This window comes from Babylonia areolata, chromosome 30 (genome assembly GCF_041734735.1).
Source record: "Babylonia areolata isolate BAREFJ2019XMU chromosome 30, ASM4173473v1, whole genome shotgun sequence".
NCBI lineage: Eukaryota > Metazoa > Mollusca > Gastropoda > Neogastropoda > Buccinidae > Babylonia > Babylonia areolata.
This window is the reverse complement of record NC_134905.1, coordinates 9002438-9026688: the sequence shown is the minus strand read 5'-3', so window position 1 is coordinate 9026688 and position 24251 is coordinate 9002438. Positions and strand designations below refer to the sequence as shown.

The window sequence follows — 24251 nt, the reverse complement described above, 5'->3', positions numbered from 1 at the left end:
TGTATTCATGCATAATGGCTAACAACTTTCTTGTAATGTAATTCCAGTCATTCATTATAGATGTACTGTGTGTCATCTTTTCCTTCCAGTTATGAACTGAGCTCTTGGGTTGGAGAGTGCAGATCAGGCACTTGGTTAAATTCTCCCTGATATGTTAAGTTTCACTCATATGCAAGTGTTCATGCATGTATGTGGTGCCTATGTGTGTGTACACATGTACGCACTTGTGTGCATGCATACGTGTGTAAGCATTTCCATATCCATGCATGTAAGGAATGCATGTTCCATGGCAGTATGGGTTTGGTGTTCTGATCCAATGTCCACCAGTGATCAGGGTTCAAGGCTGTTTCTGGGAGGTGTTGTGTCCTTGGGAAAGGCACTTGACACCAATTTTCCTCACTCCACCCAGGTGCCAATGGGTTCTGACTCATCAGGGAAGCTTATTAGCAGCTGAGGGAGGGGAATGGGCCCTGGCTTTCTGTGTCAAGCCCTACACAGTGTATAGGAATTCACTGTCCTGACTGCTGTCAAAGGCAATGGGACCTTTAACATTTTATGTCAGAACTGCAGGTGTAAATAGTGTTGAAAATACATAGAGATGTTAATTTTTGTCATATGCTTGTATTTTCTTCTTGCCAGTTGCTATGTGAAGCAAACAAAATATTTGTCTGTCATACACACACACATACATACATATATAAGTTTATCCTTTGTGGTTATTTTACCCTACTTGCTGAAAGTGTAACAATTTCTGGAAGTGTTCACTTAATGTTTGTACAATATGCATATTACCTGGCATAACACAAGGATATTAAATATTGAGTACACTGTTTGTTCATTGCTATGTATATGCCTTAAAAATAATCAATGTGTGTATGCTTGTGAGTGAAAATGTGTGTGTGTGTGTGTGTGTGTGTGTGTGTGTGAGTCAGAGAGAGAGAGAGAGAGAGAGAGAGAGAGAGAGAGATCATGTGCATGTGTATGTGAAAGTGTCAGTGAATTTGTGCATACACATGCCTTTGGTAATTTTTCTTTTCATGGACGGGTTCATCAACTGCTCAAATTCCCAAATTTGAAAATGTTCATCTTGTTTTTCCAGCAGAAAAAATTGCAGTTCCCATGCCATGCACAACTATCACAACAAAGCACACACACATACATTCACAACCAACTCACTCACGCACACTCACTCACTCACACACACAAGCTCAACATGAACACATACAGCACACACACACACACACACACACACACAAAGCCCACAGTCAGAAGTCACATGTATTCAGTTAAACTCATCATCACGAAACAGGCACGTTCCACAAAACACACATCAGTGAAAAAGGACACAAATCCAGAAACACCACAGATGAAAAAGAACAAAAACAAAAAAAATGTTTCACACACACTACAAGATAAAACCAATGAATGTATGTGACACTTGTAAAGCAACCTCCCATGAACATTAGAACTGAATCTGAGTAATTCAACTGCCCTCATGCCTCCCCTGCCCACCAATCTGTACACACACTGGTCCATTTTCATCTCAAAGCTGCTGACCATAGTCAAGGGAAAAGGACTAAAAATGGCTGGTGAAATATGATTTTCTCTATTTTACATACAATTAAGTCAAAAGTTTCCATGTTCATATTTGACCACGGACAACACAGCATCACAAAGGAAAGCAGAAACAATGATGCAGACTCAGCTTTCAGAACTGCTTTATACAAACTGCGAACCAGTCACAACAGAATAATATGGGGACATCTGGCATTCATGACAATTAGAACACCTGGCTGTCACAGTATAGCAATCTAGTTAAGAAGCCTTACATAGCCAGCTGGGCAGTGAATCCATATCCATCATGTCTAGCACAGCACAGGAAGGCAGGGCCCAATCCTCCCCTTCCACTGTTTTAACCGTCCCCAACCTGAGTCAGGCACACACCTGTGGTGGAGTGAGGAAAATCAGAGTGGTAAAATGTCTCTCCCCAAAGGACACACCACCAAACTGAAACTGTGTCTTGAACCCTGATCACTGGATCAGAATTTAACACCTAACCAATGCTGCCACATGGCATGTCAATGATTGAGTTGTAGACATTTTAAAGAGCTGAAAGAGAAATACCCACAGAACCCCCCCCCCCACCCCCCCAAACAAACAGCAACAGGAGGAATGACCAGGATGAAAGAAAGACAGAAAAAGAAAAAAAAAGGAGACAAATTAAGACAAGTAACAATAAAAGAAAGAAACTCCTTTCACAAAATCTCCAGAACATGGGAGACATCAGCCCTCACAATCAGACCAGGGCAGTGTTGAATAAGTTTGCTTAGCGTTAAGAATTATTCTGCGAGTAGTCTCCAGCATTTGTCAAAAAAACCACTGTAGTAAGTCCCTTACCAATTTCCTGTCAGTGGCAAAAAGAAAGAAAGAGGAAGAAAAAAAAAACCAGACAAAAAAAGAGTACTCTTTTAAAGTCACTGCAACTGCAAAAAGAACACAGAACTGACAATTTAAAAACTGGATTTAAAACAACTTCATGATTTTGATAGCTCTAGTTTGGTGAAAAACAAAAAAGGAAAAGGCAAAAATAAAAGCAGTTCATATGATGTGAATGAAATGTACAATGTGTCCATTTCATGAAAAAAAGTAATTCAAACGATGACAACTTTGAAAATGATCATCAATAGCACAACAGGTGTACAATTCTTTTATTATCAATTATCATTGTTATTAAAATACACATATACTGATGTTTTCCATGAAACTAGCTTCCACATAATATAATCCGTATTGTAACACTTTTTTTTCTCCTCTAGACATGTTCTTGAGCCAAAAGAGATTGTACGTTCCAATCCATGCACACACATGTTCCCACACACTACCAAGGACCGTGAACACACACACACACAAGTACCTTACTGCCTACTGTTTTCCCCCCTGCACAACCCACACTAACAGTTCAGGGCTGGGTTGCACAAACGATCTCTGTAGTTTACTTTGTGTCAAGTCTGCGCCAATTCCATGATATAATTACAGCAAATTCCAGAGAAACCTACAAGAGAATATGATCAGTACCACAGCCTCCCAAAATCCAGATGCAGAACAAAACCAAAACTATCAGTAACACCATGTAACATTTGCTCGCAGTCATGGAACAGCACATATATATATATATAAACCAAAAAAAAAAACAGAGAAAAAAAACTTTGGGCTAGTTGCACAACTATAGACACTTGCACTGATTTTGCTTAAGCAGTGTTCTGCACGCATCCTCTTCGACACCCCTTAAAGTCTCTTCAGTGTCATTCTCACATGCATTCTTCTTTACTGCAATGCTGGTTTGCCGATTCATTTTGCAGCCTTTCTGAATTTCCAGTTTCCACAAAATACTGGCACATGTGCATCTCAACTTGCCATCATGATCGCCTGAAGAAATCAAATGTCCTCCCCCTCTGGAACAGCTGCATACTTTTCCATATATTATTTTCGTATCAGGACAGTTGACATATCTGCAATATTTAGCACCAAGCAAACAGTGCAAAGATAGCTTACACAACCCAACCCGGGTCCTTTATTGAAACCTCAACAACTTGTACCATCTTCACAAAACATTTTCTCCTCCTGCAAATTTTTCTACCATCACCCACCACGCAACACAGTCCCAGTTATCATCATAAAACAAGTCACTTCAGCACTCCCTCTGTCTGACACACACAGGGAGGTACTGATTTCTTTTACTTGACGTATTTCTCCATGAACTTTTTATGGAACTCCGATCTCAGGGTGTCGTTGATGAACCCCCTTGATTTGCGAGCATCGTCTCCCTTGGCACAGTTCTTGAACACAACATCGTCGTCCCACCTGGAATGGACAAGGCAAGAATGAGAAGAGTGATGAGACTGATAATATTAATAATTCATATGGCGCCTTCCCATGTAAAACATGTTAAACTGTGCTGCACATCCTAAAAACTGAAGAGTAAAGCATGCATTTTAAGACTAAAATGACAGCTTACAAATATAACCCTGCACAGACATCCAATCAAACACTAACAGTAATTCATGTATACATGTACAAAAAATAAACAACATCATGCACAATATTCAACATACACATCAAATATCACAATACCTAAATGATAAAATCTCATATCACCAATGTAATGATTATCAATAGCATGTCACAATACTTAAACCCAATCACATGTGTGTACATCCCAATGCCCTCAAATCACGATACTTAAAAATTGCTCTCACTGTCCCTTCCTCCTTTCCAAGCACTGACTGACCTCACTGGTAACTATTTCAACAGACTTCACAAGTTATGGACCAATTCATAAAAGAAAGGTTTGCTTTCATAATCAAAATGCTGAAAAAAAAGAGAGATGAATTAAATTAGGCAAGCGAGTGTGAGCAAAACTGAACACTATGACACAAGATTGAGCTGCTGCTCAATGAAAACTAGAATGAATGCTTGAAGAAGAGAAAGAAAAAAACTGCTTCTTTGGAAGAGGAAGGTGAGGAACTGCTATTCTTCACAGAGAAAGCAGAACAGAGTACTTTGCTAGCAGACAGCATTTTAGCAATTTGAGAAATGAACATGCTGTCAGAGTGCGTTACTGACATACCAACGAGAGGAAGTTAGGGTGAAGGAGGTATCAGATTACAGTGAGCAGACTGAATCTGGATATGACGTGGAGTCAGGAGTGGGATGGGGGAGGGGCTGTGGAGAGTGGGGATGGTGGTGTGCGAAATTCCAAATATGCTGGTTTGACACTGGGCTGATTTTGATACAGACATTCCTTTGCTGGGGATTGTGTGTGTGTGTGTGTGTGTGTGTGTGTGTGTGTGTGTGTGTGTGAGTGCACTGTATGCAGTATATATATATGTGTGTGTGTGTGTGTGTGTACTGTATGTCATATGCATGTATGTGTGTGCGTGTGCATGCGCGCGCATGTGTGTGTGTGTGTGTGTGTGTGTGTGCGTGCGTGCGTGTGTGCAGCACAATTGTGTGTATGGGTATGTGTAATGTTTATTTTTGAAAAAAAAAATTGTGGATCACATATTCATTTAACTGTAACAAAATGTTTTTTTTCTGTACTGTCCATTCACTTTCAGAAAATACATACTTTTATTACTTTGTCATCTAAGAATTAATTCCAGTATACTTTTTTCTACACCTACCAGTTTTTTGTGTGAAATTTCTGCTCAAATTTGATTCACTTATTTGCCAAATCCCCAGGCAGGCTAAGGGTTAAAGTATATAAATTAAGATAAAATACTAACAATGGGAAATTGACTACTATTTCTTTAACAGATACAGTAAGCTTTAGTAAGATCAATCAATCCCAATACTGAATGATTTCGTTTGTAACTATTTCTCAGTCCCTTAAACCCATGAATGATGAACTGATGAATTGATGTAAGTATGGCATAAATCTGAGGTACAAGAACTACTTCATGTGTACTTTGAGGTGGTGTGACTGATTTTGCTAAACAAAAACCACAACCAGAAGAAGTCCAGATAAAGAATGCTGACTGACAACCCAACCTGGGAGCTTTATTTCAGTGAGATGACAACCCTTCACTGACGAGCGTACTTGTCAGCAGCAGTCAGTCAAGGTGTTCAAAACAAACAGGAGGGAAGCAAAAAGTTTTGTTCCCCCAACCCTTTAGACACCTCACCTTCGCTTGACCTTGAACTCTGTCTTCTCCTGGCCTGGCTGGCCCAGCAGAGGGTTGCCCTTCAGGATGTTCTCGGTTCGAATCCTCTCTTCCTCCACCTTCCTATCTGCCTCCTGCCAACACAGTGCAGTGGTGAGAATGTTAAACAAGTCACAGAACAGCAGCTGTATGTAATTATCACATTCATTACACAGGGCTCCATAAATACCCACCAGTCAAGTTGTCTGGGACAACTTACCCTTGCATATGTGTATGTCAACACTGTATACATATATATATATATATATGTGTGTACACTCAAATAAAGTCTATTCTTATCTGAAATCTAGACAGGCCCAGGAAAATGCCTGTATCAATAATATAAGCTGGAAAAGAAAGTGATGGTATAGTGTATGCTGGTTCCATACAGGAAATCTGAGCGAGCACGAAGTGGTTTAAAGTGGAAGGTGTATTACGTACCATCTCTACTTGCAGGGCTTGAAAAACTAACCCTTCTGGTGGACAGATGGAAATGCTCTCTCCGCATGTCTGTTGTGCAACCAGTTCTGCACTCTATCAGTGAAATGGTGACTGAGCAGTCAGCTTCAGTGCAGACTAATTTGATTGTACTTCTCTACTTTCCTTTTCACTGAGACAATGTGTGTTCTATCTCTGCCACTTATCAACGCTGTCCTCTTTCAAAACCAATTTGAAAACCCACCTGTTCAAGCAGGCCTTTGGGTGTGCTGAAGCATCACTGTTTGTCCGCAGTCTATCTACTCCTACCCATCCAACTTTAACCTCTACTGAAATCATCATGTAATGTGTGTGTGTCTGCGCCTGTGGGTGGGTGTTTACTGTGTGTGCATGCTCTGTGTGTGTTTGTGTGTGTGCGTGTGCATGTGTGTGTATTTATATCTGCAATTTGTATTATTGTCTTGGTGTATATAGATACACATAATGACATACATATGTGTTGTTTTTTCATATGCAGAGGTATCTTATTGTGCACTACTGTATACATGTATTGTTTCATGTGAAGTGCTTAGAGCCCATCATATATATATAGGGAGTTTGCATCATATAAGTATTATCAACTATCATTACTACAAATAAAACATGTCAATGTGGAAACGATAGATGACTTGAAGAAATTCACTGTCGGACCTTTTTTATCTTTCTTATTGCGTGTGAGTCTAAGAATGTTATAAATCTATAGGACACTATGCAGATGATCCTGATCTGACTGCTCTTGTATTCAATGCTATCTGTCTTCATCTGGCAGCCTGTCTGTATCTTATCTCTTTTTTTTATGTGCCACCCCCCCACCCTTTTTTTTTTTTTTAAATACCTTTTTTTGTATTATCATTCATTGTTATTGGGTTTTTTTCCTCCTTCCAATGTTTCGATGCATGTAAACACCAATATGTATTTTTTAACTAACTCTGGACGATGGAACGCTATGGCGTTCCTGATGTAAGGTAGCGTTCCGGACAACGGAACGCTATAGCGGTTTCAACAATAAAATTTTTTCCCCACGTTTTCCTCATGGAGTAGCATAACAATCCCAGCTACACTGGGCACTGTGAATGTGTCAAGGGTTGAATGGAAAGTTTCATCATGAGATTCCGTAACAACACATTCCACAGCAAGCGAGCGAGTTCAGGACCCCACACAGCAAACTAACAAGCTAATCTGCATACGTATCGAAAATGGCGTCGCAGGTGATACAAGTGGAAATTTTTGGAGCAAACCAGATCACGACAGTGGATTTACTGCTGCTTAAGTGATTGAAAAGCTTCAAACTCAAGGTTTCGATATCGATGAGGATGATGAAGACATTGAATAAAGTATCTGCAGTGAAGAAAGCTACCAGCAAGAAGTTACTGATAGTGAGAACATTGAAGAGGGAGGGGGGTGGGCGTTCACACAACATGAGGAGAGGGGTCAGTGGGTCAAGTACAGTGAGATTCATTCAGTTACTTTATGTTTTGTATTTTTTGTGATTTTTTTCCTAATCTAAACAAATGGGTCATCTGCAGGGAAAAGCAAGGGAGAAAATCGTCTGGAGTGAGTTAATGGGATATTTAAAAAAAGAAAATAAAAGGCTGGAGAAGCACTGAGAAAAAAAAAAGAAAAAAAAGGTCTCACCATCTTGGCTTTCTCAGTGGCCCGCTCCTTCTTGATCTTCTGCAGTTCCGCCAGTAGCTCTGCAGTGTCATCTTCATCATCAGAGTTCTCATCCTCATCCTAGACACACAGAGAAAACGTAAAATAAAAAGGATCCCTCCTCCCCTCCAAAAAAGACATGTTGGCCATAAAGACAGGCCACCTAAAATAAAATGGATTCCCCCCCCCCCCCCCCCCCCCCCCCTACAAACAGACAGAATGTTAGCCGTAAACACTGACAACCAAAAATAAAAAGGATCCCCTCTCCACCCCCATACCTTAAAAACACTGGCTACCACTGTACTACTGGCTACCACTGACATAAAGAATCCCCCCTCCCCACCCCTGCTCCCAAAAAACAACAACAAAAAAAACATCAACAATAAACTATGAATACATTGCCTGACAAGTTCTTTAGCTAGTATGGACACATTTATAAAGCCTACATTTACACAAAACTCCATGGCCTATCTGACATACCTTTTTGTTTGCATCACCACACAATTATGACTAATGTGTGCATCACAACACAATTATGACTAATGTCATTGCACAAAGGTATAAACACTCTATACTCCATCAGTGAAACGTGGACCACATATTCCGCCCAAGAGAAGAGACTAAGCAGTTTCAATTTCCGATGCCTCAGACGCATTCTTGGAATCCGATGGCAGGACAAGATCCCAAACACTGAAGTGCTTGAGCGTGCAGGCTTGCCAACTGTCTTCGCCCTTCTGAGTCAATGCCGTCTTCGCTGGCTCTGTCATGTTCGCCAAATGGATGAAGGCCACATCTCTAAAGATCTGCTTTACGGTGAACTATCAGAGGGATCTAGGCCCCACGGCTGCCCCCGACTAAAATTCAAAGATGCTTGCAAACAGGACCTGAAAAGCACAGGTATTGATGTGCTGTCCTGGGAATGTCTTGCCGACTCATGTGGACCCTGGAAATCTGCCATTCAGAGAGGGGTGAAATAAGCAGAGAGCCACACGCAAGTCAAACTCTGTAAACCAAGCAGCATCTACCCATACCTGTCCCACATGCAGTAGAAATTGCCACTCCAGCATCGGTCTACGCAGCCACAGCAGGAAGTGCAATGCCTGGCAGTGACTACATTTCTGGTGCAGCTATCGCCTCCTGAGACGGAAGGAGGCCGACGACTCCATCAGTGCAGCTGCACTGCAGTTTCAATGGACCACCCATACTTCATACACAAAACGCACACATCATCATCAGGAACACACTCAGAACCCCTAAAAACATTGTAGACGCCAAAGCCAACAAGCTAAATGCACTAAGTGAAAATACAACTGACTGAGAGAGTGAAACTGATCGTGCCCACTGCAGTATGGAAAAAGCTGTACTCGGTCCAAGGGAGGCAACCGGGAGCTACAGATTTTTAATCGGGCATGAGATTGGGAAATTGTGATTGAGTCTGAAAGGTGGGGGCCTGGGGGCCGCAAAGAGAAAGCCCCCAGTGGGGGTCCATGGGGCAATGCCCCTGGTAGGGGGTCCATGGGGCAACGCTGAAGGTTTTTCTCAATTTCAAACCATGAAATCTGCACTTGCGGGCCACCAATGCTGCTGAGGTATTCCAACCCACAGAAGACAAAAAATCAGTCCAATTCTTCCTAAACTGAAGTGTTTTTGCTTCCAAACCTGTAAAGTCAGCCTTGGGGGCATGATTTTCAAAATCGTGTCTCATGTGTGTGTGTGTGTGTGTGTAGGTGTGTGTGTGTGTGTGTGTTTTCAATGCAACTCTCTGTGTGTATGTGAGAAAGAGAGACAGACAAAGAGATTGAGAAGAGGGGTCGGGCTGGACATGGGAGGAAAGAGTTAAAGTTCATGTATGTTCACTGCTTTGAATACATGTTTGTTAAACTCTTTGTGTGAGTGAGTGCGTGAGTGAGTGAGTGAGTGAGTGTGTGTGTGTGTGTGTGTGTGTGTGTGTGTGTGTGTGTGTGCGTGTGTGTATCTGTGTTTTCAAGGAAAATGTATTAGCACACAAGTTTGCACTGTACCAATATAACTGACCACATGGTCTCTTCAGCTGTAGTCTCTGTTCCACTGACATGCATGTGTGTTGGTTGAGGAAAGAAAGGAGGAAGGGGAATGACTGGAGGGAGGAGAGGGTGGGTCTGTGACTGGTTATATCACTTTCGAGCAGTCAAGGATTCTCAGCTGGAGCTAGTGGTCAGTGTCTTGGCTCAGTGCCAAAATTGCCACAGTCATTGACAGTGGTTTCATACCCCCTCCCCCCCCCCCCCCCACACACACACACACCTTCTGCAGGAGGGGGGCGGGTGTTTGGGAAGTGACTTTTTTCTCTCTGAAATCAACTGCTCTTCCGCTGAAAATAGCGGATCCGCTGAGAGTTCCCAGCCTGGACTGTGTCGATGTGTGTGTGAGTCAGTGTGTATCAGTGTGTGTGTGTGTGTGTGTGTGTGTGTGTGTGTGTGTTCAGGGGAGAAAGAAAGAGAAGAACGCAAGAACGCAAGAATTTTATTGTATAGGCCATATGACCCGTTACAACAGATCGTGCGGACAATGTCAGAGTGAACCTTTGTTATAGCAGACTATGAACATAAGAAAAAAAAACAGAAAAAAACCCCATTAACGACGTTAGTTTGCATAATAAATGTATCTTCCAATGTCATGGAGGCAATGCTTGTCTTGCATCAAATGCTGAAACCTAGTCATCGATGGATAAAGCGTGTATTTTTTAGGAATATACTTCTGTCGTAAGTCATTCAATTCTGTGCAGTGGAAAAGAAAATGCATTCCGTTTCTATAGCATTGTGGCAGAATGAACCTGTGAGATCTTGCTCTGATACAGCAGTGTAACGTTTTTTGTGTGTCTGTAGTTCGGATATACCTAATCTAAATCTTATCAAGATGTCACGGAAATGTTTGTTCATAACTGTAGTGAAGTAAGCTTCCAAGGATACTGATGTTTTGAATGTGTGGTAAACACTAAATCTAGTGCTGCTGCTGGTATGTTCAGTCCACTTTTGGTAGTAACAATCTAGTAGTCTCTGTTTGAAAGATCCCAGGAATATATTTTGATTTGCCACCCCCTGATTTTCCCATACAAAGCCAAAACCCGTCTCGTATAAAGTTTTACAAACCTGTGTTACCCAGCAAATCTTACCATCATTATGAAGTGATAGGAGCATGTTGTATGCTTTACGTGGAAGTCTGGAATCATCTAGTGTTGTTAAACGTAACCAGTATTTGATGCAAGCGACATAGGTAAGAACATATAAAGGGTAACATCCAGTTTCGCCGTACACCATGTCGTTTGGGGTTCGGGGGCTGACATTTAGCAATTTCTTCAATGCAAAGGTGTGAACATTTTCCACCGCTTTCTGTTGTGTTAAACCCCATATTTCTGCACCATATAATAACATTGGCTTAATTTGTGTGTCAAAAAGTTTTACAAAAATGGTTGCTGAACAATCTCCTAATCTCCAAAGGGTTATAAAAATATCAATGACCCCTTTTCTCGCTTTACAAGTTAAGCCACTGACAGCTTTACTAAATGCTAATTTTTGTTGAAAAAATCATACCTAGATAGTTATAGGAATTTACCACCGACATTACCTGCCCTTTATAGAGCCACATTTCTTTCTTTGCCACGTAACCCCCCTTTCTGAAAATAACAATGTTGGAGAAAGAAAGAGAGAGAGACAGCAAACAAGCGTGAGTGCGCACATGCTTGTGTATGTGTGGTTTCAATTTAACTGTGTGTAAACAAGAGAGAGAGGGAGGCAGACAGAAAGACAGGGGAGATGGTAGGAGGAAAGAATGCAAGTTGTATTTGCATGTGTATACACTGCTTTCAAATTTAATTGATCTCTCTCTCCGCGCACGTGTGTGTGTGTGTTTTGAATACAACTCTGTGTGTATATGCAAGAAAGAGAGAGAGAGACAGAAAGAAGGATAGAGGGACAAAGAGACAGAGAGAGGGGGGGAAGGTGGGAGGAAAAAGTGCAAGTTTGTATGTGTGCATATATGTACATTGCTTTATATACAATTCTCTGTGTGTGTGTGTGTGTGTGTGTGTGTGTGTGTGTGTTTTCAATCTCTGTGTGCGTGCGTGTGTGCTTGAAAGAGAGAGTGTGTGTGTGAGTGTGCGCGTGCATGTGCGTATTATTAAGCTCTGTGTGATTGTGTGAGCGCTCATAATATTATGTGTGCACATGTGCAAGTGTGAAGGAGAGAGAGATAAAATAAAAAATAGAGTATGTGTATATGTGAATTCATTCATGTTTTTTTTTTCAAAGTGTGTGTGTGTGTGCGCGCGCGCATTCAATTCAGCTGTCTGTGTGTGCTTGTTTGACTTTGGTAATCTGGCCGGCTATAGGTCTCAAATCTAAATACACGGACTCTTGCCATGAACTGTTTGTACAGAAGCCTCGGCTGTGTCAGAAAAGGCACTGACGTCAATAAGCTGCTACAAAGTTTGTTTCAGTCCAACAATGTTACTTGTGCATACAGTGGCAAAATTGGCAGCTTTTGCTGAATGAACAAAGTGACCATACCCACGGCCCTTGTGGCTTGACAGGGATGGAGATCTTGACAGGGATGGAGATCACGTGCACTGGTGTATCTGTGCGTGCCATTCAAGTTTGTGTGTGTGTGTATGTGTGTTATTGTGCACGCCCTCACATGTCCGTTTGCGTGTATGTGTGTGTGATCGACTGCATGTGCCATGTGCATGTGCACGCGTGCATACTTTTCACAGTGCCTTAGGAAACTTTTGGACTTTGATTTTGGTGCTACTGGATCGCCTCTCACCGGGTCAACAAACCAGCGACGCTTTCGAAAGAGCATTCCTTTTTCAGTTTTGACAGATCATCGGTAAACGATATAGAACGGCCCATCGGCTTTTTCTTTCTTTTTTTCTTCCAGAAAATGGACGCTCCGTTTTTAATGCAAATGTGAAAACAGATTTCTGTGCCTGGACTGAAGAGTTGCACCCATACAATCTGACACCAATTGCACTTGGTTTTGTCCGCAGTGTCAATTTTGTGAATGGCGTCACCTACCCATAAAGTTATTTTTTTAATTCTTCACTTCTGTTTTTATGATCTCATCTTGCCAGACCCAGTTCCACTTATCATTCACTCCTTTATCGATCTCTGCTGCAAAAATCCTCTAATCCTTTGTGAGTTTTCTCATGTTGTCAGTGACTGAAGATGATTGACGAAATCAGGTATCTTTGGAAGTCGTGAAGCCCGCGAGCGAGTTTTGTAATCCCAACCGTTGGTTCACTTATCCAAACATGGAGCATTTTAGCAAACACTGTGGGTCTGTCTTGTCGATCGGTTGGACAACATTCGTGCAACCTTCGTGGGTCGGAAAAAAACCTCACCCCCCCCCTTCACCCTTCCAATTTTCTCAACGGATTTACGCGAATCTCAAAAATGGCCTCTGGAGCCAATTTTCGGTCAGGAATCCGACTATAGTCGGAAAAATCTCATGCCTGTTAATCAGTACTCGGGTAGCAAAGTGTACAACTGTAAACAACAATGCCCACAAGTTAATTCATGAGTTTTCCATTAGAAAATAGAACATTCAAACAATAAATTCCCTTTTCCCCCACTCTCCCCTCTTCTTGCAAGTCCATAAAGTACAGCTCACCTCGTCATCGTCATCTAAGGGATCATCAGCATCCAGATTGGCGGCGGGGATCTGTTCCAGACGGGGTCTCTTGCTGCTGCTGCTGGAGGAATCTGGACACACATCAGACACACATCACACCAGGGTTCATATGCTTCCACCATACACAGGGCATGACACACACAGACTAAAGTTACAAGACATGAGAGACCATGCTCCTCTCGACTTGATGAAAGTTCACTTGTAGTTTGTAGAGTCTCTCAATCATGCACCACCTACACTCTAAACAGCCCTCCTTTCATGAACAGTGCAGACGAAGCATGTATATATATATATACATTTCTACCAATACCATCCTCAAATTTTACATCATAAAAAAATAAAATGTATCTTTTTTCATTTCCTGCTGCAAATGAAGTATTATAACAGATAACAGAGCTTTAATTTAAAACTTTGTGCCATGTTTATTCAATGTCTCAACATCACTGTCTAACATCATACGTCCAAATTTCACGGACTGTATTTTGTCACAATTATTCATTTATTTATTATCATTTTAAACCTATACAAATAACATACAGAGGTATGTGTGTTTACAAATTAACAAGTAGAGAGTGAGATATAAAGATAACTGATATTCAACCAAAGCCCAGGTGATGTGATAAGCCCGGGTGTTCAGGGAGAAGCTGTGCAGTTCAATCTATATGTATGTCATGTTCCCCAACCACTGATCTGGTCAATGAAACACCCGCAACATGAAAATGATAAAATTTTCATTTCTTACTTTGTAGTCATGGCAACTGATCTTTTCAACAGATTTGAAGTCAGAAGTTCCAGGGGAAAAAAAAGAAACAAAATGTTCATAAACTTAAAGTCACTGTGAACAGATCAATTATTCTCACATAACGACCTGTAATTATCTGAAAGTCTCCATCTCACTCATGCAAACACATTTATTTTGACAAAAGATCAGACAACCCACCCTCACCCACCATGCAGAGCACACAACCTTTCTCACAGACACTGCCCCACAAACACAGGCTGACATGAAATCAAGTCAATGACATTAACCACCACTAAACGTTTCACTTTCAGGCCAGACATTAGATACATTTATGAACCACTGACTGTGGAAGCATTTTCCTCTCAGCTTCTCTTTTCACTCAAATTACAACTCAAAATGTCAAATGTCACAAACTTGACAACCCAGGTGAACAGAGGAACTACTGATAGGAATTAGGGGGAAGGGGAAGAAGGGGGTTAAGGACAGATGGGGGATAAAACAAAAAAAGATAATGAAAATGCCAAAGCACAAATGCAAAGGCCAGAGATAATCTATGGACAAATCATGTGTACACACACACACGTTCACAGCGAGACAGACGGAGAGAGAAGACTGAAGAGAGAGAGAGAGAGGGAGGGAGAGAGAGAGAGAGAGGGGGGGAGGGAGAGAGAGACTCAGATTGTCTGAAAGACAGGGAAAAACTAAAAGAGAAAGAGACTGTCACACAGATAGAGAAAGAGGCACAGAGAGATTCAAGATTCAAGATTAAAGAGGCACAGAGAGAGAGAGAGAAAGAAAGACAGAGGGACGATTTATTCGATACCTCTGTGCTTGTCTCTCTTCTCACGAGCAGAACGCTCCCAGTTCTCCAGCTCACGACGGAAGTCACGACCACGGAGCTCCTCAGTGGTGCCCTGCCCTTCCTGCCTGTAAACAATTCATTGTATTTAATGCATTGTACTGTTCCAGTAGCTGGGAATCACTTGCTCTGGACCGCCTAACCTGGCAAAGCAAAACACTGATTGACTAAAGGAGTGTATGCAGCAGAAAACAGACTCACCCTAGAATCAACAGAGGAAATTGTGTTGTATTGTATTGTATTGTATTGTATTGTATTGTACTGCATTTCTCTTTTTCGTCACAACAGATTTCTGTGTGTGAAATTCAGGCTACTCTCCCCAGGGAGAGTGCGTCGCTACGATGAGGGTGCCACCCATTTTTTTGTATTTTTTCCTGTGTGCAGTTTTATTTGTTTTTCCTATCAAAGTGGATTTTTCTAGAGAATTTCCCCAGGGACAACCCTTTTGTTCCTATGGGTTCTTTCACGTGCGCTAAGTGCATGCTGCACACAGGACCTTGGTTTCTCGTCTCATCCGAATGACTAGCGTCCAGACTACCACTCAAGGTGTAGTAGAGGGGGAGAAAATATGGCGACTGTACCGTGATTCGAACCAGTGTGCTCAGATTCTCTCGCTTCCTAGGCCATCACTCCTCTAGGCCAAGTATCACATGCAAGGCACAAGCTATCTCCACTTCCACTGCAGTACCTACCAACGTGTCCCACATGTGGGTGAGCTTTCAAGGCCAAAACTGGTCTCACCAGTCACCTCCAGTCCCACAGTCATATATCCTTTATCTGACACTGAAGTGATGGTCATGTGTGGCTCCAAGGGCAATAAGAACAAACATTGTATTATATTGATTTGCACTATACTGGACAGGTGTGGTGGCCATATGGTAAAAGTGCTGGATTCTCACCTGACTTTCCTGAAGTTTATTCCTGTAATAGGTGTGCCTGGAAGGTTAAGGTTTGAAATTCTTCCGATCTCCCAGATCAACATATGTGCAGACCTGCTAGTGCATGAACTCTCTTCAAGTGCATACACATGCAGAATATCAAATATGCACATTAGAGATCCTGTGATCCATGTCAGCGCTTGATGAGTTATGGAAATAAGATCATATACAGCATCCACATCCCTGAAAATGGAGTATGACTTCCTACATGGCAGGGTAAAAGCCCACTTGTACATCTCTGCCTATTTCTATGTGTGTTTTCATATGTGTGTGTGTGTGTGTGTGTGTGTGTGTGTGTGTGTGTGTGTGTGTGTGTGCGTGTGTGTGTTTGTGTTTGCAGTTCAAGAGATCGTTTTTGTACTGAAATGTTTATTCAATATATTCTGTATCTGTGTATCTGTATGTGTATATGCAAAAAAAACAACTGTGTGTGTGTGTATGTGTGTTTGATTACAGTGCCTGCCCTTTCTACCTGTGAACAAGAGATCATTTTGATACTGACACATTTGTCCAATACAATATTGTGCATGTATGTGTGCATAACACACATTAACTGTGTGTGCACACATGAGTGAATTTTAGTGAGTGTTTTTTTCTATGGGGCCTGCTTTCACTTTGCTGTGTGCTTTATATTGTGCGCTATATATATATATATATATATATATATATATATATATATATATATATATATATATATATGTGTGTGTGTGTGTGTGTGTGTGTGTGTGTGTGTGTGTGTGTGTAGAAATATGTTCCGAGAGGGAGATAATAAACTTCATAAACTGATAAAGTGATTCTGATTGTGATTGTGAATATGAATTCAGGAACTTGAACTCTGAAAATAGTGAACCTGTGTTACTGTGTGTGCACACTGTGTGTATTGTGTGAGCTTGAAGCTGATGAATACATTTTTGTTGAGTCATTTTGTATCAATAATTTTTATCATATCATATTCACATTTTTTTTTTAAATCCATGCTTGATTTCTTTGTAGGAAAGAAGAGTTGTTTTTGTTTCAACACCTCTTTCTTGAACCAAAATGATGAAATGGCAAAAACAGTCCTTTGTCTCAACAAACCAACTGATTAAAATCTCAACAATTTAATTTCAACTCTCAAGTTAAATCAAACTTAATAAAGTTAATGAAGCTGAAAGATGTTCCCTTGCTTTTACTAGTTTTAGATTATCTTACAAGCCTGCTTAACTTAACCCTTTCGCTGCCAGGAAAATAAGATTTAAGTGAAATCTATTTGCCAGGGGTTTTTTTCCCCAAAAAACAGATATAAATTTTCAAAAAATATGTGCTCTTTGTTAGTGGAGAAAGACCCATAAAAGTATATATTTTCTGAAAGATAAATGAATAAAGAATACAAAACACATGATGTTTTCCCATTTTATATATTTTTAGTGACATGCTGTTGTTTTGAAATCAGTGTTTTGTTTTTTGTCACATTTTCAACTTTTTCATTAGAAACAATGAAACATTAGTCAGGTAATTTGCACTAAAATATATTTTCTGGACAAATGGATATCTGCACACACAAAATCATACTAGAACAACCACAATTTAAAAAACTGAAAAAGAGATAGATACACAATGCATTGTGACTTCTCCAAGTGATAACATGGATGTGAGGCCACACCCCCTCAGTTTCCACCCCCCCCCCCCCTCCTCTTCACCCCTCTCACACGGTCACTTTGTCCAGTTTTCATCATACCGCATTGGCTGAGTGCCAAGAAAATCACTCACACTGTGTCCTGCTATTAATTCAGTCAGTCTGTCATCTGATACAACTGTACAGCCGGCATCACTCACTGATAGTCGTATCTTGGCCACTCTCTTGATTGCTCCCTTTATTTACTATCAAATCATCCTACAAATGTTCATCACTGTCTTCTCCTTCAAATTTACGCTTCAATTCTTTCTGAGCATCAGCTAAAGAAAGCAATCTTGGTTGATTAATTCACCACAATCACCTGTCTTGAGCAGTCAGTCCGACATTTTGTTGAGCGAGGAGAGGAGCCAGACAAACACTGCAGCCAGTAACCCAACCAAAACATTCAAATAAAGGACTGCCTCATGGCCCTGACGGTGTTTCTAGCTATGAATAGAATCTAGAAAGATTCCCCAAGCTAAAGCTACCAGCATTTTTGTCAATGAACTGAATGCAAAGCAGGGAAAACTCTATAAAATATTTTGTTGATGACAAGTTATCTTGTCATTGTGGCAGCGAAGCGTACATGCTTGCCATGAGGAGTTATCTCGTCATATAGGCAACTTCGGGGATAATGGTTGAACTTTGCAACAGGAAATGTAGAAATAGTAATGTATTCAAATTTCAAATAATATTCAATGCTCTTTTTTCTGATTTGGTTGTTGTTTATTACTTTATTTTTGTTATTCAGCTTCAAATCTGTTGTACCTTCAATAAGACGTGTCATTTGTATTTCTCTATAGTATAACAAATGTATACAGGTATATATATACTGTTATAAAGAATATGATTGATACTTAGTATAACTGTGTCATCAAGTCTTTAAAAAAAAAAAAAAAAATTTGAATCACATGACATAGTATGCCTTTCTCCAATGATTACAAACTGAACCTTCTTACACTTACTACGCACCTGTATTTCAGCTTGGTGTGGGCAGGTAAGTCCCTGCTGGAGTACTGTTTGGACAGAGCACTCAGGTCCCCCTCCCCTTTGCCCCGTCCACCACGAGCTGTGTCCCATGTCGGACGTGCAGCAGTTGTCATCCTGACTGGCTACACCACCCCTGCTCAAACTGTACCTGTAAAGGACCAAGGATTATGGTTATCAATTATATTATCTGTACTGTTTTTGTAATCAAAACACAAAGGACAAGTGTAGATGCCATATGGGTTAGTGAACTTGATTCTCACCCTAGTTTTCCCCAAGTTGGATTTCTGGTTTCAGTGCACCTGCTGAGTTAAACTTAGTTTAAGGCAGAGATGTGCAGAACTGCTAGTGTTTGAACCCTCTTTAGTGTATACACACACAGAAGATCAAATGAAATATGCATATTAAAAATCCTGAAATCCAAGTCAGCCTTTGATATTTTATGGAAACAAGAACATACCCAGCATGCACACCCCTGAAAATGGAATATGACTTCCTCCTACATGATGAGTTTAAAACTTAAAAGCCTCACTTGTACAACTGAAACTTGAAAGTGGCAGTTGCAGCACATACACACAGCAGAAGCAAACCTGAAGAAAAACTAATCTCCAATGTTTTATGATCATGAAAGCCACAAAACAAAAATCCCCCTAAGACAGTAAAAGATAAATTTACAAAAAAGAAAGAAAAACATTCACAGAAGTCCATAGTATCACTATCAATCAACAAATGCATCAACAATAATTTGAATAAATCAAAGTTTACAACCAACAATATTTAATACACATATGATTTAGAAAAGTCATTCATTACAACTGAGCAAATTCTTTTGAATTATCATTTGAATACAAGCCTTTCATCCAGCAACCATCAAATATGATTTTCAAAACAGTTTTAAAAATCAAATTCAGATAGATGGCTGACTTGACTCATGTAGTTTTTGTCCCTGGTTGGACACTGAAAATTTTCTGTGTCCATTTTCCAAGGTCCTAATTTCTTTTTAAATTCTCAGATATATATTTGGCAATATTAACATTTTTACCCGTGCACTCTTCGATGTTGAAGTGAGAAATCAAATCCACCCGAATGGGTATACCAGCTTGTGACATTGTGCACCATCTCTGGTTCGACATTCTTATATTATAATTAACATTTTTACCCGTCTGCAGTACAAAACATACGTGAGAAAGTCTAAAACGGGTGAAAATGTTAATTATATATATAAGTTTGTCGACTATAGTAGACGATTTTAAAACGAACTTGTCGAGATTAGAAAGGTGTCTAAAATACCGGCTTGTGACAATTGAAGTTGTGCACCATCTCGGTTTCGACATTCTTATATATATTATAATTAACATTTTTACCCGTCTGCAGTACAAAACATACGTGAGAAAGTCCCAAACGGGTGAAAATGTTAATTATATATATAAGTTTGTCGACTATAGTAGAGGATTTTAAAACGAACTTGTGGAGATTAGAAAGGTGTCTAAAAAGGGATGCTTTTTGGGGCATTCCATGCACCTAGCAAGGGGCTTGGAAAGAATGGGGGATACGCAAAGTGAAAGAAAAAATGTGACCCATGGGTCAGTTCGAACTTACCCGTCTGTGGTACAAAACATACATGAAAACGATTAAGACGGGAGTGTGTATATATACACAAGTTTGGGTCAGTACTCGTAATGAAACTTGTCTCGATTCTAAACGCCGGTATGTCCGAGTTCGTGGGGCATTCCATGCATCAAGCAATGGGCTTGAAATAGAAAAATTCGTAAATAAACCGGGAAGCTTGTCGCTGTCATATCTCCAGGAGCGGACATGCGCGAACGAGACGTATAAGGCAGTTCGATCGAAAGCGGTCAGTGTACGCGATCGCCAGGTTATTTAAAGTGAAGACGGAATGAACTGTACCATGCTTCGCGAGAGGATGAAAACAGAGTGGGGGACGAGACAATAGGTTCTGATCCTAACATGAACATGACTGAAAATAATAAAACAGCTTGCATGAAACACCGTCACGTGTGTGCGACGTCAAAAGAGTGACGGCAGTCTCCTGTGGTGGGTCCGTTCTTTTCGGCCTGTTTTGTTGTACATCCTTGCTCGGTTCCGACAGCAATGACCAGGTACACGTGGAAACCGCGCACCATTCCCTGTATTGCAGTGCTCAAATGCGTTGCACAGAGGACTTCACATTAAAAAATGAGCGGGACTGGTGGAACTGACCTTCCTTAACAACGTGCTGTGCAGAAAAGTCACATACCGAAATAGGAAAGTGCATTTTAACGGCCGAGTCAGTGTCCGTGCTGAACTTAACCGTTTCAATTGGACAGCTGCACGTCCCTTTCTCGTCAGTGATGCTTTGGCCGGCTGTGAATGTTCAAGTCAGCGATTTCACATGTGTGTGTGTGTGTGTGTGTGTGTGTGTGCCTGTGTGTGTGTGTGTGTGTGTGTGTTGAGAACTTCACACACACACATACACACACACACACACACACACGTGAAATCGCTGACTTGAACATTCACAGCCGGCGCAAGCATCACTGACAAGAAAGGGGCATCCAGCTGTCCAATTGAAACGGTTAAGTTCAGCACGGACACTGACTCGGCCGTTAAAATGCACTTTCCTATTTCGGTATGTGACTTTTCTGCACAGCACGTTGTTAAGGAAGGTCAGTTCCATCAGTCAAGCTCATTTTTTAATGTGAAGTCCTCTTTGCAACGCATTTGAGCACTGCAATACAGGGAATGGTGTGCAGTTTCCACGTGTACCCGGTCAGTGCTGTCGGAACCGATACAGCAAGGACATACAACGAAACAGGCGGAAAAAAACGGACCCACCACAGGAGACTGCCGTCACTCCGGCTTTTGACGTCGCACACCCGTGAGTGTTTCATGTAAGCTGTTTTATTACTTTCAGTCATGTTCATGTTAGGATCAGAACCTATTGTCTCGTCCCCCACTCTGTTTTCATCCTCTCGCGAAGCATGGTACAGTTCATTCCGTCTTCACTTTAAATAACCTGGCGATCGCGTACACTGACCGCTTTCGATCGAACTGCCTTATACGTCCCGTTCGTGCATGTCCGCTCCTGGAGATATGACAGCGACAAGCAGTCCTGATTTCTTTACGAATTTTTCTATTTCAAGCCCATTGCTTGATGCATGGAATGCCCCACGAACTCGGACATACCGGCATTTAGAATCGAGACAAGTTTCATTACGAGTACTGACCCAAACTTGTGTATATATACACACTCCCGTCTTAATCGTTTTCATGCATGTTTTGTACCACAGACGGGTAAGTTCGAACTGACCCATGGGTCACATTTTTTCTTTCACTTTCCATATCCCCCATTCTTTCCAAGCCCCTTGCTAGGTGCATGGAATGCCCCAAAAAGCATCCCTTTTTAGACACCTTTCTAATCTCCACAAGTTCGTTTTAAAATCCTCTACTATAGTCGACAAACTTATATATATAATTAACATTTTCACCCGTTTGGGACTTTCTCACGTATGGTTTGTACTGCAGACGGGTAAAAATGTTAATTATAATATAAGAATGTCGAACTAGAGATGGTGCACAACTTCGTAACAAGCCCGGGTATTTTAGACACCTTTCTAATCTCGAAAAGTTTGTTTTAAAATCCTCTACTATATTCGACAAACTTATATATATATAATTAACATTTTCACCCATTTGGGACTTTCTCACATATGGTTTGTACTGCAGACGGGTAAAAATGTTAATTATAATATAAGAATGTCGAACCAGAGATGGTGCACAACTTTGTCACCAGCCGGTATACCCATTTGGGTAGATTTGATTTCTGACTTCGACACCGAAGAGTGCACGGGTAAAAATGTTAATATTGCCATATATTTTAATACTAATAGATGCATGAACAATCTACAGCATTTTGCATGGCAGGCATGTGAGAAATGATAAGGACGTAACCTGCAGTTCTCAGTTCTAATCTTTAAAAAAAATTAATAATAATAAAAAAATTTAAAAAAATTGCAAGGTTTAAAAATTAATCATGTTTATCATTACACCTTGAAACATAAACCAACATGTGTCTGGATCTAACATAACATTTAAAAAAAAAAGTTTTGAATATTATTATTACCATCATTAATGCTACTTTTTAAACCATGCTTGCTGTTCAGTGTTTATCATGTTCCTAATATCATTTGTTTGTCAAGAATTTAATATTAGAAGAAGCATGTTTTTCATCAATACTCATCAATAGTCATGTCAACAGACTCTGCACCAAGTGTAATAAAAAATGGTGTTCACTGAATAATAACCGTAAAATATGAAATTGTTTAAATCATTCTAGAATTAATAATATCAAACACAGAATTAGTCTACATGCCCACACAAATTTAGCAAATTCATCTTTTATACTGTACGTATAGATCTCACTACATCTGCTAAGTAATTCAAGTTTGTTTACTTCAAGTTCAACCCAAAAAAGATTCAAATTTCATTAAAGGCAGCCTGAAAACTGAATACTTTTCAAGTATAAGAACTATAAATTACCGATTCCGACATATATATAATTATATAATTATATCATGCATCCAGTATGATGGCGCTGTGAAAACAAAAGACACACTGTAATTGTAAATTAACAAAGTTGAAATATTTTCATAATTTCTGTTTCCTGTTTTCACAAAGAGTGAGAGATAGAGAAGGAAACTCACTAGTTCCACTAAATTATGTACTGCAGTGAGACACTAAAGGGTGGATTGCTTCAGAAAAATAACTTGTAAAAATCTTAATTTCTGTTGCAATTTTATCACAATATCAAAATAAAAAACCCAATATATGTAAGAATAAGTAAAACAATTTCGTATGATGATTCAATAAACAGATAAACATCAACACATACCTACAGGCGTCTTTGTCCGCTTTAAAATGTCAACCCGATCCGTATGACAGGAACGAATCACCTCAGAAATTGTTTCGATGGAGCAACTATTTTGTGCACAGAGTGACGGAAGCCATCTTCAATAATCTCAAACAATAACTTGTATTTGAATTATAGGTGAAGTGTGCTCACAAATAGTCATCAGTCATAACAGTCAGAATGAAAATATGAAGTTATACAAGCAGAGGATATCATCAAATAGAAAATATAATAAGAATTTCATGATTATAAAATATATTTGGATTAGAGATTATGAAAAGGCAACACTATCGCTTATGCAGCAAGCAGCAATACATTTGTGTTTTGTATGTACTTAATTCACAGTAGTCAGTTCTGCGTTGAACGTCTGCTTGCATCAGTCAGATCACAAAATCTGTGTTGTTGCTGGTGTTGTTGTTGGTATAGGTGGTAGCAATGGTGGTGGTATTGGTTTTTCTTGTCATCGTTGTCGTCGTTTTGTGGTTGCTGTTGTTGCATATAACGCAGAGTGTTCAAAATGCCGAGAATCACTGATAAGTGGTACTGGACGTGTAACTTCTATACTGTTAAATGCATCAACTTTAATAACCTTATTCGTGTACCTCTGTCCTGCTTTCCCTCCCACCGCTCAGCTCAAATTTCTCTAGGTCTGTTCAACGCCCA

The 24251-nt window shown here is 40.3% G+C and overlaps 1 protein-coding gene across 2 annotated transcripts; it reads right to left on the bottom strand.

The window, feature by feature from the left end:
* Nucleotides 1–1260: 1260 nt before the first annotated feature.
* On the bottom strand, nucleotides 1261–23699 carry LOC143275386 (spliceosome-associated protein CWC15 homolog). 2 transcript variants are annotated; one of them, XM_076579455.1, is made up of 7 exons: nucleotides 23571–23699; nucleotides 18665–18830; nucleotides 15065–15168; nucleotides 13479–13570; nucleotides 7815–7913; nucleotides 5685–5797; nucleotides 1261–3861 (listed from the first exon to the last, which is right to left on the bottom strand). In XM_076579455.1, exons 2-7 carry the CDS (start codon nucleotides 18793–18795, stop codon nucleotides 3735–3737), a joined length of 666 nt encoding a protein of 221 aa, XP_076435570.1. In that variant the 5' UTR covers nucleotides 18796–18830; nucleotides 23571–23699; the 3' UTR covers nucleotides 1261–3734. The 2 variants fall into 2 exon arrangements, with proteins under 2 accessions (XP_076435570.1, XP_076435571.1); XM_076579456.1 differs by having other exon boundaries at nucleotides 23575–23683.
* Nucleotides 23700–24251: the final 552 nt, after the last annotated feature.

Coding starts and splice junctions, on each gene's coding strand:
- LOC143275386 (XM_076579455.1), bottom strand. CDS start 18,795: ATGACAACTGCTGCACGTCCGACATGGGACACAGCTCGTGGTGGACGG. Junction 13,571..15,064: donor GAAGAGAGACAAGCACAGAG/GTATCGAATAAA, acceptor ATGTGTGTCCAG/ATTCCTCCAGCAGCAGCAGC. Junction 3,862..5,684: donor GAGTTCAAGGTCAAGCGAAG/GTGAGGTGTCTA, acceptor TGTCCATTCCAG/GTGGGACGACGATGTTGTGT.